General features: G+C 41.2%; 2 protein-coding genes across 2 annotated transcripts in view; one reads left to right on the forward strand and one right to left on the reverse strand.

The window, feature by feature from the left end:
- Positions 1 to 24194, forward strand: part of APEH (acylaminoacyl-peptide hydrolase) — a 68863-nt gene that overhangs the window by 37746 nt on the left and 6923 nt on the right. Inside the window, exons 41-44 of the mRNA XM_081892768.1 lie at positions 751 to 941; positions 1212 to 1314; positions 1842 to 1948; positions 22966 to 23124. Coding sequence (XP_081748894.1) covers positions 751 to 941; positions 1212 to 1314; positions 1842 to 1948; positions 22966 to 23124 — 560 coding nt within the window. The remainder of the gene's footprint in view (positions 1 to 750; positions 942 to 1211; positions 1315 to 1841; positions 1949 to 22965; positions 23125 to 24194) is intronic.
- LOC309363867 (taste receptor type 2 member 40-like) lies at positions 10107 to 12974 on the reverse strand. Its single transcript, XM_081900380.1, has one exon. The coding sequence runs from the start codon at positions 11968 to 11970 to the stop codon at positions 11059 to 11061; it is 912 nt and encodes a 303-aa protein (XP_081756506.1). The 5' UTR covers positions 11971 to 12974; the 3' UTR covers positions 10107 to 11058.

Consider the following 24194-nt stretch of genomic DNA (forward strand, 5'->3'; position numbering starts at 1 on the left):
GGCCAAGCTTTGACGATAAAAGAACAAAGGATGATAATGGCACTGAGTATCAGTTTGCCCTGCTTATAATAGCAGGCAGCCCATTTCCCCTTTAGCAGCTGGTGGGGTTGCATGGGTGGGGCTCTGTCCCTGTCCTGGCTTCCCAACACCATGGGCTGCTACAGCTTACTGAAGGCTGAGGGGTAAGGAGTTCAGCGCATAGTGGCAGAGTCATTGAATGGGCTCACAGTGCACCATGCTATGGGGTGGGAAGGAGAGGTCATCACAAAGCCCACCTAAAATTATCTATAGGCTCTGCACACATGAAGACTGTTCCTTCTGTTCAGCCCCCTTCTTCCTTTCATCTCAGCAGCTTGTGAGAGGTCATGGCAAAGCCATACCTGCCAGCTTGACTGATGGCATAGATCTTCTTGGTCAAGTGTGAGATATGGTTTTGAACAGCAGAACTCCTGGACCTTGAGCCCAGGGGCGCTAATGGGACAGCTCCATGCAGAGAAATCTGTAGACATTTCTCTGCCAGCATCCCTCAAGAAGACACCCTCTGCCTTGTGCAGTCAGTTGATGTTCACTGAGCTTTGGGGGATGAGGTCAGCTGGGGCCGGGGAATCACATGTGAGAGTAGATATGATAGGCTACAGGCTCAGGATTGAGGGCTGCTTTCCCCACCCCTGTTGGTTGAGCCTTTTTGGAAAGAGGCTTGTACCAGTCCCTGCAAACATACCTGACTTCGACTTATTTTGGCTCTGGCAGCTGGCAGTGAAATTGGCATTACGGACGGAACCTCTGGACCCAGATAGAATTGCTTTGCTGGGAGGGTCTCATGGTGGCTTTGTCTGCTGCCATTTGATTGCTCGATACCCAGAGATGTACAAAGCTTGTGTAGTCAGAAGCCCTGTCATCAACATGGCCACTCTACTGGGGACCTCTGACATCCCTGACTGGTAAGGAACTTAACTCTGTCATTTTTTTCTGCCTTGCCTAAGCCATTTTCATTCACCCATCTCTCTGCCATGTCCCCTTCCTGTGTCAGTTTGAGCCAATCTCACTAATCCTCACTATTCAGGTTGCATTCACCCTCTCGTCTTCTCTGACCCCATTGCCCCACTCAGCAAGGCCACTTCTACAGCTATCTGAAAATAGTTTTTTGTTTGGCTCTTTGGTAGAGCTCAGGATTGAGGGCATGATGCTAATGGACTGCATTGTTTCTATAGGAGGTATGCAGTGCTAGGTCTGCCATACTGCTTTGAGAGGATTCCTACTGAGGAAGACCTGACTGCCATGCCGCTCTGCTCCCCTATAATTCATGCTGCAAAGGTAGGTGACAGTTAGTGGAACTGTTCATTGGATGTAGCATGTGTCCCTCTAGGAGGTGCCGTTTTTTGTTGGGTCATCCCCCAGCCCACCCTTTGTGCCATATGTAGGGCTCTGTGTATTGCCCCAGTTTGGCACCAAAACTGTACTGCTGCTTAATTTGCATGTGCAGTATAGAATTCAGCATCCTGAGAACCCTTATGGCTAAAGACAGACTTGCCTGTACGTGAAAAATGCTTCCTGATATTTGAGCAGCCAGAAGAAAAGCGAAATAGGATTTCTGGAGTGTGTCCTTTCATTGTCCTTAATGGCAACAGGGATGTCCTTGACTATATCTATAAATAGCAGAAGCCAAATAGGCATCTAGGTTCCGCTGGCTTCATTTGCATGGTCTATATAGTTGCAGGGTTCTAATTTTCTTGGCACAGCATTTTTATTTTTTACTTTAGTGAAAAGGCAGATTTTGGTACTTGGCTCCAGGCAAGAAGCAGGGCCTTGTTTTTGTTAGTCACACACTCCTTCTCCTACAGGTGCACACACCATTATTGATGTATGTGGGTGCCAAGGACCGGCGAGTGTCTCCATACCAAGCTCTGGAATATTACCGTGTGCTGCGAGCCAGAGGTATCCCTGTGCAGTGAGTTCTCATCCTTTGCCTTCCACATATTTGGGTTAGCAATCTTCACACTTTTGCTTGAACGGAATCCCATGCCTGGTAGCTGAGCTATTCTCTCTTCCAGAATGTATTGAAACAATCAGTGTTTGTAGAACACAAGTCTCTCGCAAAACTAATCCAAATCTGAGAGCGTGCATACTTTGACTAGTGTGTGTGTTCCTTGTGCAATCCTTCCGTTCCCAAAACACGCTAGGACCCTTCTTCCAAGCTTTTCACATTGTATCTGCATAACTGCTCTGGTTTCTCCTCAGTGTTGTTCCCTATTCTCATTTGACCTAAAGCTAAAGGTATACAGAGGCCTTCTCTTAAATATGGAGAGTGAACACACCAGGGAATTAAGGTTTCTCTATATTTGACTACCGTACACTTGGAATCACTGTCTTGGTTGCTGTTGGTGGAATAGCACCCTCAGTCACTTCCACTTGATGTTCATGAAGCTTCCTCGGTTTGCTGCCCCATTCATTTTGAGGTGGTGGGAGTGATTAAACTTTGCACCCTTCTGGAAAAGTACATGGAATTGAATGGGGAAGCTAGAAGAGTACAGTGGTACCTCGGGTTCAGTACTTAATTTGTTCTGGAGGTCTGTTCTTAACCTGAAACTGTTCTTAACCTGAAGCACCACTTTAGCTAATGGGGCCTCCTGCTGCCGCCGTGCCACCTGAACACGATTTCTGTTCTTATCCTGAAGCAAAGTTCTTAACCCAAGGTACTATTTCTGGGTTAGCGGAATCTGTAACCTGAAGCATATGTAACCCAAGGTACCACTGTAATGCTTCTCACTTTCTCCTTCAGCTGTATATGCTTAGACTCAGGTCAGTACCTGAGCAGCTGAATGGTAAGCAGAATAACTAAGAGGATAGGAGAGGAAGGAAAGCAATTTGGGAGTCTAGGAGGAGGACAGTGGAGCAACTGGTGGCAGGTGGAGGGAGGAGGCAGAGAGGTGAAAATTGGGTGCTGCAGGAGTCAGTAGAGAAAGAGAATTAAGTGCCAGAGAGCAAAGGCACACGTGTATTTGCAAGTTGGATACAGTAAAATTGATCCTCTTGAAATTACATAATTTATTCTTAAGCATCACCAGCATCATTGTGTATGTCTGCATTGACTGAACCATGAAACGACAGCTCTGGAACTTTCCAGTCCTTCCATGGCACAAAACCATGGATCCAAGGCATAGATCATCCTTGGAATTCCAGAGGATCAGCTTTAATTCTTCTGGATCTGATTTTTACCCGGACCCCATAGGAAAGCGAAGTCTCTGTGTGTGTGTGTGTCCGCGCATCTGTTGTGAGGGGAAATGATTTGAGAAGGTGACAAAGAGAAAAGGAGGGGGTGGTGCTGATGGCATTCTCTCATAATTCCAAATGTTCCCAGAGGACCAAAAAGGTTGGTGACTCCTGAGCTATGCCATCCTTGCCTCCTTTTGCCCATTGTGTCCTGCCTAAATGAGGCTTCTTATCGGGAGAAGCAGCAAGCTAACCAGTAGGTGGTGCTGGTGCTTCAGTATCTACCCTTTCAGTCAAAGGGGAGAAATTCCCTTTATGCAAAGCGTACTAGGTACACTATATTATTGCTGCTTTGATCAGTTTTCACTCAGTTAAGCAACTGTCCACACTTTGGATACTCCTTAAGATTATTTTTTGCATGTCTGTGTGACATAGTTTCTTTTAAAATTGTAGTATCAGGAAAATGATGCAATATGTCACAGATCTAAAGTTGAACAACTCTGTATCTGGAAAGACTAGCTTCAGCATCTAACTTGCATTACAAAAGAGGCTAAATGGACAGGTACAAGATAATCTGTTAGTGCTAGAAGCACATTATGGAGGACTTCAGCAATAAATATCTGTGGCTGGGTTGCAAGGCATCAATACCAAAGGGGGAAGTAAGGATTGAACTGAGAGAAGATATGGAAGGATAAAAGGAAACATTTCAGAGTTACTTTTCTATATGGTAGCTGTGTGGAGACATTTTGGTCATACATAACAGTATAAGGCGGGATGAAACTACATTTTATAATCTGTTCTATTTTTGCTAACCTGTAAAAAAGGCCATGTACAGCTAAAGGAATTGATTTCATATAGTGGGGTTGCCAGCCCAATGCCCATAGGAACCATGGTGCCTGCAAAAACTGTGCTTACAAGCAAGGTCCCCAGACTCTGAGCTTCTTCTTTTTTAAAAAATGAATGTCTCTAACCCTCCTAGAAAGAAGTTATGGAGCAAACTGGGGAGGTAGCCTTCTAAATGATTTCTGTAAAATGAGTGAGGCTGGTTTCTCCTGCTTGTCATTGTTTCTAATTATTGAAGTTAGAGCTGTGATTGATAAGTGAGTTGTTTGAGCACCAGGCAGCAGGAATTGCTGGGGTTCTAAAGAGCTGCTGTGTCCCTCACCCTTTTAGTGTACCTTTCCTGCTCTGTTTTTCTCGGAGTCCTTGGAGTGCCTGGAATCTCCACTATTTGCCCTACTCTTTTTCCCTATCAACCAGGATGGATTTTTCCTGTGTTGATTTTCTGATCAGGTTATTTTCTGCAAATAGTACTACACAGTAAGTGAAGCTAGGTGTTAAAGAATCCCCTCCTCAAATAGCAAATGCAAAACATTTGCAATGAACCTTAAGACATTTCTGTAGGTGCGGGAACTGTTGTCCAGGCACTCGTTTGTATAGTTAGCTTAAAGTACAATGGTGTACATGTCTTGTTCAGAAGTATTTGTCCTTGTGTTTAATGGGGTAACTCCCAGGTAAGTAGGTGCAGGATGGCAGCCTAGGCTTTGGTTTAGGATTGGCATGGAATAAAACAGGGTTCTTGATCTGTAACTCCACACTGACTTCCCATGATAAATTTGAGGTATTCTGGTGGGCAGGAGAGCAGCAATGGCTGTACACACTAATTTTGTGTTACGTGTGTGGCAGCTATTTTATGACAGGCACCCTCAGCACTCTCAAAATTCAAAATGTGCTCAACTGGTCCAAAGAGGTTGGCAACCCCTGTCTTATATGCTAATTTACTACAAAATCATGGTATGCAAAATATTGGGGAAAGGCTCAGATACCAAACATGACTGAGTGGGAATTGACAATTTATTAATAGGAAGTAATGGGGAAGCTTACAAGTTATATAGGGGTTAATGAAGGGAAGGAAATGATTAAGAGACTTGTTCAGAACTGGAAAAAGATGTATGTTTTTTATTGGTATAATAAGGCACATACTTCAGGAACTTTACATTTTTTTACTTGACATGCTGTAACAAGAAACAGGTAGCAAAGGGCAAAATCAAAGTATGGATGTACTATATAGCATGGAAGTGTTGCATAGCCTAGTTATGTTATTAAACTTGAAATGCATATGTGTTGCATTCCTTAGTAAATTCCAAATGGCGGCTGCAGTACACAGCGGAAACCATAGTTCGTTTTCGGTTGCACTATTATGCCTACAAAATAGGTTGCAAACTTTCAAATCTTGTATGTTCTTTCTCAGACATAGTTGCTTAGAGGAAATCTTTTTTTAAAGACTGTGTTCCATTTTATAGCAGAAGAGCCAAAGTGAAACAGAAGGGTGATGGAAAGGGTGGCACAAAGACCACCCCTGTTGGTACAATCAGTTTCCTATATCCACAGGCATCAGAATATAGTACAGTGGTACCTTGGGTTACATACGCTTCAGGTTACAGACTCCACTAACCCAGAAATAGTACCTCGGGTTAAGAACTTTGCTTCAGGATGAGAACAGAAATCGTGTGGCGGCAGTGGGGGCCCCATTAGCTAAAGTGGTGCTTCAGGTTAAGAACAGTTTCAGGTTAAGAACGGACCTCCAGAACGAATTAAGTTCTTAACCCAAGGTACCACTGTACATGGTCCACAGATAATATAACTGGTGTCCCAGAACATCTATTAACATCTCATCCTTCAGAGCAATATGGTTTGTTCTTACAAAGCCAAGTAGGTTGTGGAACACCCATGATTTAGCAGACCTATTTTCCCATGCCTAGGCTAGGCTGTAGGATAACCTGGAGTAGCCAGAAGATGAAGTGATGTCTGAGCTTTGCCCCGAAGGGGCAGCTCAGACATCATTAGAATTGCTAACAGAAAGCTGCACAAATGCCGTATGCTTCTACTTTTTCATGTTTTCCAAACATCTCAATATAACAAACCTTTGGCTATCACAGCGTAGGACTTACGTCAACCTTGACTAATGGTTTTCTAACTTTCTTTCTGATTTTGCATATTATTTTATTTTTATTTTTTCAAATGCTTTTTATTGAGATTTAAGTTATTGCGATAAAATCCAAATCCTAAATAAACTCCTTCTCAGTCCTTTTTCGCAATAATTCATATAATTCTCCTTACAAAACTTTTTGCAACCCTACAAGCAATGTCAATTGATTACAATTGTCTTCCAAATATATCATAAATTTCTTCCAATCTTTCAGGAAAGTCTGGTCTTTCTAGTTCTGAATTTTCCCAGTTAATTTCGCCAACTCGGCATAGTCCATCAGTTTCATCTGCCACTCTTCTTTTGTTGGTAGTTCTTGCTTCCATCGCTGGACTAATAGTATTCTTGCTTCAGTTGTTGCATATAAAAACAATTTTTTATCATGCTTGTAAATCTCTGTACATAATTTTCATTATATTTTCCTTTAAAGCACTGCTGGCAGTGAAATTTATTCCCTCTTTCCATAATTTCCCCTAATCTTCTAATTGTATATTATGACCAATATCTTTAGCCCAGTGTATCATAACTGATTTAACGTCTTCATCTTTCAAATGCCACTCCAGTAATAATTTATACATTTTGTATAATATTTTAACTTGTTATTTAACAGTTCTAATTCAAATCTTGATTTTGTATATCCAAATCCATTTTTCTTTTTATCATCTTTAAACATTTTGTTAATTTGCTGATAATGCAACCAATTATTCACAAAACCTTCAACTTCCTCATAAGGTTTTAATTTCCATTGGTTATCCATTTCCACTATTGGTTCATAGGCAGGGGCGCCGACTTATAAAAAATATTGGGGGGGCCCATACCGGGGTCCTGCCCCGGGAAGTTTTCTAAATTTTAGATGAAAATTAGTGAGTTTTAAAGTTTTTTAAAAGTATTTTAGAGTCATATGATCAACATTAGAACCCCGAAAACTCGACTCTCTACAACTCCACACTCCGGGAAACTCGACAAGCCTGAAACACTTTTTGGCTTTGAAAAAAGAAACAAAACATAAACACGCACGGTATTTTCGTAAAAAGCTAATTTAATTTACAGTAACAATTATGCTTATAGACTATTACAGAGCAGTGAATATATAGCTCTGAAAAGACTGAAATGATATTTAAATAAATCCTAAACTATCATTAAAAGAATAAAACATAAAATATTGCTGTCGCACGGTAATAGCACTTTGATTAATAAGTGAAATAGCTAATTTAAGCTTACTTTGAATAAGGCTGAGGGTTCATTAAATAAAAATAATATCTCAAAGTTAATGCTTTAATACAGTTAATAAAGTTAATACAGTATGCCTAATACTGTATGTAAATACTGTAATACTGTATGTAAATAACGGGCTTTAATTGGGTCTTACACCCTAAAAATATTTAAGTATTTGAAAATAACTAATACAGTACTATAGTAATATAGAACTACAGTACTAAACTAGTACTAATATTTCGAAACTGAAAATTTAACATTCTGTATGTATTTAATTCTCTATTTTATAAAGATTTTTAATATCTGACAGTGAGTTTGGAGTAGCCCAATGCAAAAATCCTGAGGATCCATGTGGATCCATGCTTTGTAACCACGTTTTTGCACCACTGTGACCCTAGGCAACAGTGGGTGCGTGATTTTTTTGGTGCAAGATGTAGCCATGGACATGCTATGTGATCTGATGGTGAATTTGGGGTGACCCAATGCAAAAATCCTGAGGATCCATGTGGATCCGTGCTTTGTAACCACATTTTTGCACCACTGTGACCCTAGGCAACAGTGGGTGCGTGATTTTTTTGGTGCAAGATGTAGCCATGAACATGCTATGTGATCTGATGGTGAATTTGGGGTGACCCAATGCAAAAATCCTGAGGATCCATGTGGATCCGTGCTTTGTAACCACGTTTTTGCACCATTGCGGCCCCAGGCCACAGTGGGTGCGTGATTTTTTTGGTGCAGGCTGTAGCCATGGACATGCTATGTTATCTGATGGTGAATTTGGGGTGACCCAGTGCAAAGATCCTGTGGATCCATGCTTTGTAACCACGTTTTTGCACCATTGCAGCCCCAGGCAACAGTGGGTGCGTGATTTTTTTGGTACAGACTGTAGCCATGGACATGTAATGTGATCTGATGGTGAATTTGGGGTGACCCAATGCAAAAATCCTGAGGATCCATGTGGATCCGTGCTTTGTCACCACGTTTTAAATGGGGAGGGAAGGAAAAACACAGAAGGGACAAGAAGCACAAGAGGGGTGTGCGGAGAAGCAGCTGGCTAAGAATGCAGGCGAGGAGTTTAACGGGGTGGGGGGGAGGAAAGGAAGGCAAAAGTCCCCCCCCCCAAGCCAGCCCTCTCTCTCTCTCTCCCACCTGGAGCCTGCACGCAGTGTGACTAGGAAAGAATTAGAAGGAAGGACTCGATCCTTTCCTTAACCCTCTGCTTGCCAGGAGGGCAGAGGATTCCCTGCTCTTTGTTGAGTTTGAGCAAACGCAGCAATAGAAGCGGGTGGGCAGTAAGACCCTGCAGCAGCTTCCGCCTTCCCTCCGCCCGACTGCCCAATCTTATTTTTGCCTGATTTTTGCCTATTTTTGCCCCTGCGCTCCCTCGAGTCAGCTCCAGGGACCACACATTCGCTCAATAACACGCACAGAGCGAAATTCACGGTAATAATTTTCTTAAATTATTGGGGGGGCAGAGCCCCCCCAAACGAATTTTTGAGGGGGCTCGGGCCCCCTCAGGCCCCATGGAGTCGGCGCCTATGTTCATAGGTGGCCCAATTTTTATTCATATTTATTTTTTCCACACTCATTGTCTCAAAATGCATCTATACTCTTAAAGGTAAAGGTAAAGGGACCCCTAAGCATTAGGTCCAGTCGTGGACGACTCTGGGGTTGCGGCGCTCATCTCGCTTTACTGGCCGAGGGAGCTGGCGTACAGCTTCCAGGTCATGTGGCCAGCAAGACTAAGCCGCTTCTGGTAAACCAGAGCAGCACGTAGAAACGCCGTTTACCTTCCCACCAGAGCAGTACCTATTTATCTACTTGCACTTTGACATGCTTTTGAATTGCTAGGTTGGCAGGAGCAGGGACTGAGCAATGGGAGCTCACCCCATCGTGGGGATTCAAACCACCGACCTTCTCATCGGCAAGTCCTAGGCTCTGTGGTTTAGACCACAGCGCCACCTGCGTACTCTTAAGAGGACTCAATTCCATGAAAGGTCCTGAATGTAGAGCCTGAGCGGAACCAAACTTAATCTCTCTCTCTCTCTCTCTCTCTCTCTCTCTCTCTCTCTCTCTCTCTCTCTCTCTCTCACACACACACACACACACACACACACTCCAAAAGCAACAAGTTAGTACTATCTAAAAGGTCCAGTCCCTGCTCAACCATACTGATTGTTCAGAATTGTGGACAACAGCAAAGGCTATCCCCAAGTATACAACATGCTTACATATATGTTGGCAGGATTTTGTAAAGTTGAATATGATGTAGTGCCACATGTAGGAGTATGCCACTGTTGCTGAAATGTGATTGGAGCATGATGGAACAGAAGTGTAGGCAGAGAACGGGGGGCATTATATGGAGGAGCAACTGCTAGCAGCAGAAGGCAGATAAAAAGTTAAGGACTGTGGCGATCACACAGGGTCCTCGGACGTTTAACGGTCTATTGATCCCTGTGCCACCACTGTGCTCGCTTCCCCACTGCCACCAACCTGTTACCCTCAGGTAAAACACTGAGTCCAGACAGTTGTTAAAAGTGAACCAAATAAACAAGTTTATTTTATAAACGTTAACAAGTTTATGGTTTCTCAGATAATATTCCTTTCAGTATCTTAATTTTCGTTATCTTTACCAACCTATACCTTCCTAATACCTTCTGACTGGTTATCTCAACTGTTTGGCTGACTCCTCTTAACAAATTCTCTCACTCTCTCACATCAGACTAGCCCAACCCACAGACGTATCCTCTCTGTCTCTTCTAACTCCAGACTATCTTCTCAACCACCCTAACTCTAACTAACTCACTTCCCTTGGGTTCCCATTGGTTAGTCATTTTACAATTAGTTAACCCTTTCCTTATGAACCCAGTATGATGTCACACACCTAGGAGGGCAAATGCCACAAGGACGCAGTAGGTGGGCACAGCATTTGCTAAAGAAATGATTTTTAAAAGTCCAAAGCAATACATAGAATTATCACGACTGTACAAGCATTTCATTTGTTTCTTCTTTTCATATGTGTCAATTGCTGCAATGCCTGTATTTCAAAAACAATTAATAGATAGCCTAATAGTCTGAAAACCTAAAGGTCCACAGTTGTGAGTTTGCATTAACCACAGTTTGAAAACAGTGACCCAGTGTTGTTACCTATGCATCATTTCAAAGATAGAGTATTATATGTTTAAAATGCCGTTACAAAGTGATCAAGATTCACAGGGTAATGGGGGGAGGGGCGCTATTGGATTGCTGTTTTTATTTTTATTAGGTATTTTGTGGTTTTATATCTTGATTTTATTCTGTGAACCGCCCTGAGACCCCCAGGTATAGGGTGGTATATAAATTCTAATGATGATGATGATGATAATAATAAATTATAGAATCATTCAGTCAACCAGTGCTAGGATAAAGTTCTCTTTAAGGTGGATGAGCTGTTGATGATCAGATTAAATTTGAGGTTTGCTTGCTTGCTGACTGGAAACTGTGGGAAGCAAAAGATTGAAGCCACCTGTCACCATACCATAGTCCCAGTCCAGCTTCCTCATTCCCTTCAGTGTCAGCTCTTTACCTTAAAAAACACACACACCAAAAAAAGCAACCTAGGGCAAACTACATGACAATTATGACATTTAAAATACCTGTGATATTTTTTAAGGCTTTGCTCCTGAAAGAATCTGGGTAGCTGCCTGCTTGAGTTTGGGATTAACAAACACCAGGAGGATACCGTGAGCAGAGGGGCACATTAGCTGCACCACTGAACACATTATTGAACCAAATCTCTGTTCTGATTTTTCAAAGTATTGAAATACAAGCAATAGGTGTGCCATGTAAAAAGTGACATAAATGATCAGGAAGGAGAGCACTGTCCCAGCTGCCTTGATATGAGCTTCTGTTTGGCGGCTCCTGAAGCTGGTTCCTTTACCTGTCATATTGCAGATATGTCTGCAGAGCGAGGCTACAACCATGGTGGAGCAAAGTAAAGTCACAAGAAGGGGACAGCTTGAACCAGTAATTAAAAAGAAGAGTTGTAAAGAACTGCCAGTTTCTATCCATGAGTATCCTTGAGTCATGTTTGTTATGTTGGCTGTTGTGGTGTTCTGATGTTGCACTGAAATATTATGAAATGCATAGACAGAAAAGAGCAAGGAGGCAGCTAGAGATACTGCAAGAAGCGAGGGCACCAGGTGTGATATCCTCAGCTTGCACCAAAGGAAGAGGGAGTGGGTGCCGTTCACTATCTTGATGCAATAGAAGACGCAGAACCAGGCAAGAAGCCAGTATCGGAAGAATATGACAGAGGTTAGAAAGACATGAATCATTCTCATCGTTATGTGGTTGAACTCCAACTTTAAGTAGTAAGTGATTATTGCTGGAATCATCAAAACTGTGACACAGATACTGGACGTTCCCATGGACAGAAGAAGTTGTTCCTTGGCATCGAGGGTCCTGCATTTAGCCCATTCAGCAACCATCACTGCAGTTATAAAGCTATTGGAGATGAACCCACAGAGGGCCATGTCGATTACAACCACCAGAAAGGCAATGATTTGGGAAGAAGGCATATTTCCGGATTCTTGCAGATAGCTGTATAGGTAGTCGTTTGCCAGCCAAAGTTGTTGAGTTCAAATGGAGAGTGCAAGTGTGGTAGCAGATCAGCAACATGCTTTTTAATGCATTGGGAAGTATGCAAATGAACTGTGTGTCAAACTACCAATTTCCATAATTCTTTTATCTGGGGTAGTGGTGCTGATAACTAACTATATAGAAGGGCTTCCTGTCACACAACTTTGTATGTATCAGGAATGCTGCTTCAATTTGAGGTTTATGTGAATAAGAAAGTTAGCCATAGGCAACCTCTTTGTGGCCCAGATTTTACTGCTCACTTAAAGAATAACAGGAGCTGGAAATACCGCTGTTGAAACAAGGAATAATCTGCCTCTGTAAACCACATTTGGAAGATGTTAGCTGGCTTGCTTGCCCTCAGGTCCCCCTCATTTTGGTTTCCAGGAACTTCACAGCCAATTCTTATATTTGCTCCCAGATCATAAGCAATTTCTCAGGCCCCAAACCAAAAGCTTGTACAGCCCTTGTCAGTGCACTTTACCTTCCTAGTTCCTAGCTGCTCATCTCCTCACATGCTCCTCCAAAATATTGTTTCTTCTTCATGACAAGATGCACAATGGATGAGGCAAGCTAGAAACCAGCATGCGACGGTCATAGTAGCAGGGTTGGCTCAGAGGCCTGTGGTAAAACACTCTTTTACTTTTTTAAGCTTTACCAGAAGCATTTCTACTTATTCGGAGTAGTGTATAGTTGAACTATGGAAGCATAAATTTTGGTGACCAGTTCTCAGCTGACTTACTGAATATGCTGAATGCCTATTGATGCTTAAATCAACCTCAACCCTGCTCTGTCCCGTAGGACACGCAAAATGTGAAACAAGCTTTTAATACTGTCAGGTGCTTTCATTTCTTCTTTTTAGTTTTCCCCAAAGGGCCTCAATACTTGTCATCCTGAGTAAAGAAATTTACAGTGCTCGAGGATGCTCTCCATGCCAAGATCTTATATTTATTGGCAGTTTTTATCACCCACCATTCACTGAATATGTCTACTTGAAAGTTAATTCAGTTAATTCAGTAAGTTAATCCTATTACGTTATATAGGCTTATTCTTAGGTGGGCGTACTTAGACATCTGAAGAAGTGTGCATGCACACGAAAGCTCATACCAAGAACTAACTTAGTTGGTCTTTAAGGTGCTACTGGAAGGAATTTTTTTTTTTTGTATAGACATCTAGGTAATTGATGTGTTTATCTTTCAGATTATGATAGGCTTTTTTTATTCTTTTGTGCAGGAAGGAGAAACCTATAGCCTCCAGATGTTTCTGAGCTACAGATCCCATCAACTAGCTTTGTTCAGGGGTGATGGGAGGTGTAATTCAGCAATATCTGGAGGTCCACCACACTTGCTTAAAAAGCACTTAGGTTTGTTTACAACTATTTACCGAAAGTGAAATGTAAATATGGGTCCCTGATAAAGCACAGTGGTAACTATATCCATTCTTTATTTGCATTCCTATAATTGCCACTGAGGATTAAGTAGACTTAAGGTGACAGCAGATCATCTATTAACTATGAAAATAATGTTAGGGAAATGTAATGGATATAATATCCCTATTTACGCTGGATTCTTTTTTTATTATTTTTTTATTTTTTTGGATTCATCTATTTCAAAAAAGAGAGCCTTCAATACAGTCGAAACCTGGGCTATACAGTGGGTGTTGCAAAACTGCAGATTTGACAGCAGATATAACCAGCTATTGCAAGAAAATAGGAAATAAGGCAACAGCAACATATCATCTCCACGTAAAGACCCACCCAGTATCTTTAAAAAGAGGCATAAGGCAAGAAGTTAGCTTATCACCTCAACTACACTCATCTAAGGTATTTACATTCACCTTGGAAGGTGTATTAAAAGCTGGAGTGGTAAAAAAAAAGGAATATGTGTTAACAGAAGATATCTAAATTTTCTATGATATGCAGGTGTTGTAATAATGAAAAGTTGACAAGAGCTACAAGAAATGCTGGAATAACTGAACAAAGAATCAAATGAAAAATAAAAATATTTCTTTAGACTCAAAAGCTAAAGTGTTCAATACAGTGGTACCTCGGGTTAAGAACTTAATTCGTTCTGGAGGTCCATTCTTAACCTGAAACTGTTCTTAACCTGAGGTACCACTTTAGCTAATGGGGCCTCCCGCTGCCGCCACACGATTTCTGTTCTCATCCTGAAGCAAAGTTCTTAACCTGAGGTACTATTTCTGGGTTAGCGGAGTCTGTAACCTGAAGCGTCTGTAACCTGAAGCGTCTATAACCCGAGGTACCACTGTATGTGCCTATTAGCTGTGATGTGTTATGAAGAAGTGGACACACAAAGAAACATGAAAATTTAAAGAATAAAGCAACATGCCATGGGACTCACAATGATAGGAATATCATTAAAAGATCGAAAAACTAATAATTGGGTACAAGAAAGACTGAAAGTTGTGGTTGTAATGGAAAAGGCTGTGAAGCTAAAGTGGGCAGGTCATGTGTCCTGGGACTATTCAGGCCAGTGGAATAAAGCAGTGTTAGTATGGTGACTCTACAGTTTTAAAAGACCACCTTTGAATTTGCTGCCAAGGAGTGTGGTGGAGTCTCCTTCTTTGGAGGTCTTTAAGCAGAGGCTTGACAACCATATGTCAGGAGTGCTCTGATGGTGTTTCCTGCTTGGCAGGGGGTTGGACTCGATGGCCCTTGTGGTCTATTCCAACTCTATGATTCTATTCTATGATTCTATGTTCTCTAAGAAACCACAACTATTTATTTTAGGCATAATGACATCTGATATTAAAAACAAAATAAGACTGCAGTTCATGTATGCAGTCACCACCGCCAGGAATCTAATAGCCAGAAATTGGAAAAGGGAAACACCACCACCAACCAATAGAATGGCAAGCTAAACTGGTAGAATATCTAATGTTAGCGGAAAAAATGGAAGCAGTGAGAGGAGCCTCAGAAAAGGAGGTAGACAAGGAATGTAAAATGGTGAGAGAATATCTCCAAGGATACTGCAGTAGTAGAGGCTTTCTGACATTAGAAGAATGAGTAACAACATATGGTATTAATACAAAAAACAATAATGACAAAATTAAATAATGGATATAAGTAGGAAGACGATGTTTGGATCTAATGGTTACAGCAGGAAGAGTATTATGGACTTAATTGGAAGTATTCACATTTATTTTTATTTCTGTTTGTTCCACTGTATATAGGCATGTTAAATTATATGTAGGTCTCTACGATTAATTGAACTGGAACATAGATTTGTGCAGTTTGTAAACTTAAATGCTACCTTTTTCCTTTATGGGAAATCTTTTGCTATTTGTATTTTCTTTCTGATTATTATTTTCTTTGTTTATAAACTCAATAAAGATATTTTTTTTTTAAAGACCACCTATGTGATGGTTGGACCATCCAAAACTAACAGCAGAGCTTATGTGGTTGCAGGAAGCAAACAACAGAAAGTGATGGAGAGAACTTGAAGAGGGGTATATCCAAAGATCAGTGGAGGTGAGGAACAGGTTTAAGGATCAAAATTCTACAAGGTAGGCTTAAGCAGTATGTGGACTGAGAACACCCAGAAGTGCAAGCTTGATTTCGAAGGGGCAGAGGAACCAGAGACCAAATTGCAAACATGTGCTGGATTATGGAGAAAGCTAGAGAGTTTCAGAAAAACATCTACTTTTGCTTCATTGACTATGCAAAAGCATGGTCCACAGCAAACTATGGCAAGTTCTTAAAGAAATGAGAGTGCCAGATCACCTCATCTGTCTCCTGAGAAATGTCTATGTGGGACAAGAAGCTACAGTTAAAACTGGATATGGAATACCAGTAACTGATTGGTTCAAAATTGGGAAAAGAGTACGACAAGGCTGTATATTGTCTCCCTGCTTATTTAAGTTATATGCAGAATTCATCATGCGAAAGACCGGGCTGGATGAATCCGAAGATGGAATTAAGATTGCTGGAAGAAATATCAACAACCTCAGATATGCTGATGACACAACATTGATGGCAGAAAGTGAGGAGGAATTAAAGAACCTTTTAATGAGGGTGAAAGAGGAGAGTGCAAAATATGGTCTGAAGCTCAACATCAAAAAAACTAAGATCATGGCCACCGGGCCCATCACCTCCTGGCAAATAGAAGGGGAAGAAATGGAGGCAGTGAGAGATTTTACTTTCTTGGGTTTCATGATCACTGCAGATGGTGACAGCAGTCACGAGATTAAAAGACACCTTCTTCTTGGGAGAAAAGCAATGACATGGAAGTTAGAGCTGGACCATAAAGAAGGCTGCTCACTGAAGAATTGATGCTTTTGAATTTTGGTGCTGGAGGAGACTCATGAGAGTCCCATGGACTGCAAGAAGATCAAACCTATCCATTCTTAAGGAAATCAGCCCTGAGTGCTCACTGGAAGGGCAGATCGTGAAGCTGAGGCTCCAATACTTTGGCCACCTCATGAGAAGAGAAAACTCCCTGGAAAAGATCCTGATGTTGGGGAAGATCGAGGGCACAAAGAGAAGGGGACGACGGAGGACGAGATGGTTGGACAATGTTCTCAAATCTACCAACATGACTGCGGGAGTCAGTGGAAGACAGGAGTGCCTGGTGTGCTCTGGTCCATGGGGTCATGAAGAGTCAGACATGACTAAACGACTAAACAACAACATATCCAAAGATGGATGTGAAATGCTGTAGAAAAAGAAAGAAAGAAAGAAAGAAAGAAAGAAAGAAAGAAAGAAAGAAAGAAAGAAAGAAAGAAAGAAAGATGGCAGTATCTTTATTTAGATGCCTAAAAAGTCTAATTCTTTCGTTACCTCTGTGCTTCAGTTGTCCCTTGGGATTTGGATATTAACTTGCATATAAGGCAGGAGAAAATGCAGACTAATGTTGAAGAAAGAATGTGTGATTTGAGCACACAGAAAATTCAATTTTACACAATGTTGAGGGAGAGACATTTGGTGTACAATGAAGGAGAAACAATACGCAAAGAACTGATCATACAGAAACATCAGAGCAGGGGGGGAAACTGTATGCATGTTTACTCAGAAGCAAGCCCTACTCTGGTCATTTTCTTCTGGGTAAGCATGCATAGGATTGGGCATTGTTCACTTATCTTGATACAACAAAAGATGCAGAGCTAGGCAGAGCCAAAATGGGGAGAATATGACAGGCAGCAAATAGAAAATGCTGTGAATTCTCCAAGTGGTTCCTAAACCCTTTATACAATAATTAATGAAATTGCAGTCAGTAAAACTGTCTTGCAGATATTGGGCATAGTTTGGGACAGAAGATGTTAACTAGTAGTGAGATTCCCATTTTTAGCCCATTCAGTGATTATAACTATAAAGTCATTGCAAATGAGCCCGTAAAGTATCAAGTCAGCTGCAGTTCTCCAAAAGCCAATGTTGCAAACATTGCCCAAGGAAATACACGGGTTGAACCCTCTTCTTTTCAGCCACTGGTTCTGGCTGTACCTTTCATGAATCCCCCCCCCCCAAAAAAAAGCTAAGCACTATTAGTCATATTGGTTAAGTGTCATGCCACAGAGCTGAAGCTCAGCTGTGAGGACATTACCATCCCAGAAATCTCATCCTCACAATAGGGATGAGCTTGAAGCTCCTATGAAATGCAAGGAGGCACTTGGTTATGCTGCTAGGCTGAGAAACATCCAGGCCCCAGGCAATAATCAGTGGTAGTAGTATTATAAGCATTGTTTGCATTAGACGCGACACTAAGTTTTTAGAAGATCAGCAACAACAACAAACTACTGCCTCTGGTTGAGAAGTACTGAAACCAGGCCGGTTTCCTTCCCAATAGACAAATAAAAGATAACATTAGACATACGATAGACATTATCGAATATTTAGAATGTCATAATGAAATTCCCGCGGCTTTAATGTTCGTTGATGCCGAGAAGGCTTTCGACAATGTCTCCTGGGGTTTTCTGATAAAGTGCCTGGAAAGATCAGGGATAGATGGCACATTCCTGGAAGGAGTTAGAGCAATCTACACACAACAAAGAGCTAGATTAATTATTAACAATACCTTGACAGAACAGTTTGAAATAGCAAAAGGCACTCGACAGGGGTGCCCTCTGTCACCGTTGTTGTTTATCATGGTTTTAGAGATAATCACAAACAAGATAAGAAAAACCCCAGAGATCCGTGGCATAAAAATAGGAGCGAAAGAATATAAACTGAAAACATATGCAGACGATCTTATGCTGTCATTGGAAGAACCAAAAGAGAGCGTCGGCAAAGTGTTAAAGCTACTAGAGGAATTTGGAAAATTATCCGGATTTAAATTGAACAGAGCAAAAACCAAAATAATGACCAAAAATATGGAAGAAGAAACCAAAGACGATCTTGAAAGTCAAACTGGAATTAAAATAACTAAAAAAGTAAAATACCTTGGAATCTGGTTAACTATGAAAAATATAAATCTGATTGAAAATAACTATAAGAAAACATGGAAAGAAATAATGAAGGACTTGGATACATGGAACAGAATACATCTCTCGTGGTTGGGGAGAATGGCGGCGATTAAAATGAGCTTACTACCTAAATTACTCTTCCTATTTCAGAATATACCGATAATTAGAGGAACCTCAATATTCAAAGAATGGCAGAGATTACTTTCCAAATTCATTTGGCAGGGAAAGAGACCAAGAATTAGATTTAAACTGCTCACAGGCCAAAGAGATAGGGGTGGTCTCGCGGTCCCAAATTTGAGGTTATATTACGAAGCTGCATGTCTCTGTTGGGTAAAAGACTGGATTGTCATCAAAAACAAAAATTTGTTAGATCTAGAGGGGTTTAATCTAAGATTCGGTTGGCATGCCTATTTATGGCGAGACAAAGGAAGGGTTCATAAAGGTTTTTCTAACCACATTTTCAGAGGGCCACTGCTGGAAGTGTGGGAAAGGAACAAAAAATTGTTGGAGCAGAAAACGCACTGGTGGTTATCACCAATAGACATTTTAACAATTAAAAGATCAAACATTGAGGGGGAAAGATGGACATATGAAGATTTTCTAACCAAAACAGAATCCGGGTGGAGGATTAGAAGAAATAAAAAGCAAGCTGACTGGCTGGATAAAAAGCAAGCTGACTGGCTGGATTCAATACCATCAAATTAGGCGACTTCCGGGTCGGCGCCATCGCCGAATGGCGGGCTCCCTCCGAGCTCCGGAGGGAGCCTGCTCGGCAGGGGCTGGGTCCTACCGCACCGGCGATGCGGGGACCCTCAAAAACCACGGCCAGAGTGAGGCCGTGGACATGGAGACTCGGCTGGCACCGTTAGCGCCCTCCCGGCTCGTGAAGGAGCCTTTTTAAAGGCTACGGATCGGGCGCCGGGGAGAAGCGTGGTGCTTTGAGTTCTCTGCTATCCCTGCCGAGCGCAGCCGCATGCCATCCGGCGGAGAGCGCTGACTTCTTCTATTGAAAATCTGGACCTAAAAGAAGAACCCGTGAGTAATTGGATTATGGATTAAAAAAGAGGGATAAATTTTTAAAATCTGGAGCGAACGGGGGAGGTGGAAAAAAGGAAGTCAGCCTACCCCTTAATTGTAGAAGAGCCAAAACAAAGGACTTAACGACTAAGATCGAGCGTATCTCTATCTTCATGAATTAGCAACTTTGCGAGGGAAAATTATAAGACTGTGCTGGAGGAGAAAAGTGGAATTATTATTAAAAAAACAACCCCCCCCCCGGAATCCCTGGAGTGATCCGCGAAACTACCTGGGGAAGAGCATCGGGAGTTTTGACAGCTGTCAAAGGCTGTCAAAACGGAAGAATAAAGCAGGGACTTTGCTTTGAGGACTTTGCCGGTTACATTTGTTTTAAATTGTATACAAATTGTTTCAAATAAGGATTTACAAACTATTTGGACTAATGGATTTGATCTGGAAGGGAACTTAGTTACTGCGATCCACCTAGAGGAGCTGAGCGACATTGCATGTGTTTTTCTCAGGAAACCTGAACAGTTGTAACTTTTAATCCCTTGGGAACTGCAGAAACGGAACATTGTTTTGTCTACAGAGGGCTACAAACTACAGGAAACAATGGATTCTTTAGTTGGAAAACGAAAGGGACATGACATAATGTTTTGCTTCTGAATAACAAGCCTCTGCAGAAAATAAGAAGGTCATGGAAAAAGAACATTTTTGCGGGAAAACAGGGAAACAGAAGGAGGAGAGAGAATGACAAGAATATGGAAACATCATGAACTGGACAGAATTGGGAACATTTGGGACATCCAGATTTGACAAGCTTATGGAAATTAAATGGGAGTTTCTTACTCCTTGATATAAAAATCTGGATAGAAAAAATGGGCCCCTTTTTGAGACAGACTCCTTCCAAGATTGGACATTTGTAATTAAATATGACTGGCAAACTACTAGAGGGATATGGATTAAGCGGGTAGGAACTTCAGGAAGACATTAGGATGAAGGGATAGAAGGAACACAACAGAGAAAGGGGGGAGGGAAATTTGGAATCCAAAGGTTGTAAAAGTATTTTTTTATCTTTATATCTTTTTTTCTTTTTTTATAAAATTTTGAAAGGGGGAACTCGTGGAAGGGAAAAAATCGATCTTAGGGGATGGGAATTTGGAAAAATTGGGTTATTGATGTTAAGTGAGTCATGGGATAAAAACTTGTTGAATTTAATTGCTTATTTGGAAGATTTGGAACGCAATTGGGGGCGGGAAGGGGAAGTCCTGGCTTTGGTTTTGGAAGAAAGTGTATGAATTGGATCTAATTTGTTTTTAATTTGGAAAATCTTAATAAAAATTATATTTTAAAAAAAAAACAATACCATCAAATTAATTCAATGTGGAGAGAAGATAATAAGATCGGAATAAATGACAAGAAATCTAGATTTCAGATTGAAATAATAGAAAGTAAAACAAAATTATTATCAAAAATGTACAACCAGTTGCTTGAGTGGGACACCAAGGACGAGTAAGTAAAGGATGTGATGGTGAAGTGGGCGGTAGACCTAGGGTACAACATAGAGTTTGACAAATGGAAGGCATTGTGGTGTAAAGATATGAATTTCTCAGCATGCACGACACTAAAGGAAAACATATATAAGATGATGTACAGATGGTACATAACGCCGGTAAAACTACATAAAATGTATAGAACAGGCGATAAATTGTGTTGGAAATGTAAGAGCAAGGAGGGCGATTTCATCCATACGTGGTGGACGTGCGAGATTCTCAAAAAAATTTGGGAATCCATCTATAATGAATTAAAAAAAATTCTCAAATATACGTTTGTTAAAAAACCCGAAGCCTTCCTGCTGGGGATAATTGGTAAGGATATCAAAGAAGAAGATAGAACCTTTTTTCAATATGCAATGGCGGCCGCCAGAACCCTCATAGCACAGTACTGGAAAACACCAAAAATCCCAACACTAAAGGAGTGGCAACTTAAATTATCCAATTATTTGGAGTTGGCTAAATTGACACAGAAAATAAGAAATCAAAGAAGTGCAAAATTTAATAATGAATGGGATAAATTTAGGATATATATGGAAATAGAGATAAAGGGAAAATCAAAATGTTGATCAGAAACATATATGTACTTACAGAAACCACAGTAGGCATGAGATAACGCTTACTACGTAAAAAGTTTTATTAAGGAATAGACACAGCAGATAGATAAACAAGGTAATATTTTCCGAAATCGAGATAAGGGGAAGTCGATCAATGTCATTTAAAGTTGTATGTTTTTCGTGTTTTTCTTTTTTTCTTTTCCCCCCCTCTTTTTATCTTTTTCTCTGTTTTTTCTTTTTCATTTTGTCTTTTGTACGTTTGTGAAATATATTTATAAAAAAAAAAAGAAGAAACCAGGACTGGCTTATACCACAGAGCAGGCATTTCCAACTCCCAAGAGACTGTGATCTACTCCCAGTACAAAAAAACAGGCAGTGATTATTGGCATTGGCATTGGAGGGAGGGGGAGCGTGCGTGGGGTGGGTGGGTGAATTCCCCAGAGTTGTTGAACTTTTTTGGGGGGGAGGACTGCTGCACAGAGTTTTTTGGCTTTCCCCCATAACTTTTTGTACACAGTCAGGATCCCGCGATCTACCAGGATCAGCCGGGGATCTATCAGTAGATCACTATCTACTGGTTGGACATCCCTGCCATAGAGGTTTTTCCTGACTTACCACAGGGACACCCTCATTCTCAGAACAAGTTCCAGCTGAACTGAGGTACTTGGTAACGATAAATTTAGAGTTCAAAGGGACCCAGAGGGTTGTTTAATCCAACCCTTTAATACAGGATTGATTGCTGCTTTAATTGATATGTTTATCTGTCAAATTATGATAGGTTTTTCTTTCATCAGTATCTTTAAAGGCATAAATTTGTTTGCAGCTGTTTACAGAAAGGAAAATGCAAAGATGTGTGCCAGAGATAGCAGAGTGGTAAATATATCCCTTCTGTATTTGCATCCCTGGGATTGCTGGTGAGGATTAAACAGGCTTGAGACAATGCCTTTGTTTAGATTTATGAAACTTCTAATTCTTTCATTTCCTCTCTGCTTCAGTTGCCCATTGGGATGTAGATAACAACAGAACAGAAGGAAAGGCAGACAATTCATTTGACCAATATGGTTCTACATGTCTATACTTTTGAATAGCTGCTCTTTTTTGTATAGGTGAATATGGAAGGTCAATATCCAATCAAATGGCTCTGAACTAAAGCTCATACATCAGTCATAAGGATAATCCCACTGCCCTGCAGATGAATAGATAGGATTGCTAGTTTCTTTCTAGTCATTCATATTACGTACTCATTCCGACTAGGTATACACATTGCTAGCAAGGTACTCAAAAGGGCTGTTGAGATGCCTATAGCAACAAATCATTCATTTGAAGTTACCCCACAGCTCCTAGTTTTTCTGCTGAAATAGACATCTCAGTAGCCCTTCTGTGTTTTGTGCAGTGCAATTTTGGGGAAGATAGCTGTGGAGTTGGAAGGTTCTCGTGGTGACTTTGTTGCCACTTATTTGGTTGATTCCCACAGGTGCCCAAAGCCTATGCAGAAAGCTGCCCTGTCATCAACATGGCCACTTTACTGGGGAACTCCACCCACCTCTAGCTGGTAAGGAGCTTACCTAGTTCAATAGTTCTGCCTTATTAATTGTAGAGTTGGAATGTTTAGTCAGAGTCTTCTTTCTTGTTATATGAATCCATTGGTTCAAGTCCTGCCCTCTGGAGCAGGAGTGGGGGGGGGGGAGAGCTTGCTTCATCTTTAATATGACAGCTGTTGAGATATTTGAAGACGGCTAGCATATCACCTCTCAATCTCCTCTTTTCTAGGCTACACATACACAGCTCCCTCAACTGTTCCCAATAAGGCTTAGTTTCCGGACCCCTAATCATCTTGGTTGCCCTCCTTTGCACACGTTCCAGCTTTTCAACATCCTTCTTAAATTGTGCCCAGAACTGGAAACAATACTTCAGGTGTGATCTGACCAAATCATAATAGAGCAGTACTCATGACTTCCCTTGATTTGGACACCATACTTCTGTTGATGCAGCCTAGAAGAGCATTAGCTTTTTTTGCTGCTGCATCACACTCTTGACTCATGTTACACTTGTGGTCTACTAAGACCCCTGGATCCTTTTCACATGTACTACTGGCAAGCCAGGTGTTCCTCATCTTATATTTGTGCAGCTAGTATTCCTGCCTAATTGCAGAACCTTATATTTGTCCCTACTGAAATTCATTGTGTTAGTTTGAGCCCAGTTCTTCATGAGTTATGGTCATACTGAATCCCAATTTTGCCTTTTGTGGCATTAGCTATCCCTCCCAGCTTGGTGTCACCTGTAAATTTGATGAGCATCCCCTCAATTCCTTCATCCAGATCTTTGATAAAGACATTGAACAACAGCGGACCTAGGACAGAACCTTGTGGCACCCCACTTCTCACTTCTTTTTTGGATGATGAGGTACCATTAGTGAGCATTCTGGGTTCAGTAAGCCTGAGCCCTGTGGGTATAGGGTGGTGTATAAATCCAATAAATGAAATAAAAATCAACCCAACAGTTACCTTGTCCAGCCTACATTTTACTGCTTCTATACAGGAAATAATAACCAATAATAGCATAATTGATGCAACTCATCAATGCAGTTATCTATGCTAAATATGATGGCAGAAAGTGAGGAGG

Source organism: Podarcis melisellensis, assembly GCF_964234715.1.
Source record: "Podarcis melisellensis genome assembly, chromosome: 2".
Lineage (NCBI taxonomy): Eukaryota > Metazoa > Chordata > Lepidosauria > Squamata > Lacertidae > Podarcis > Podarcis melisellensis.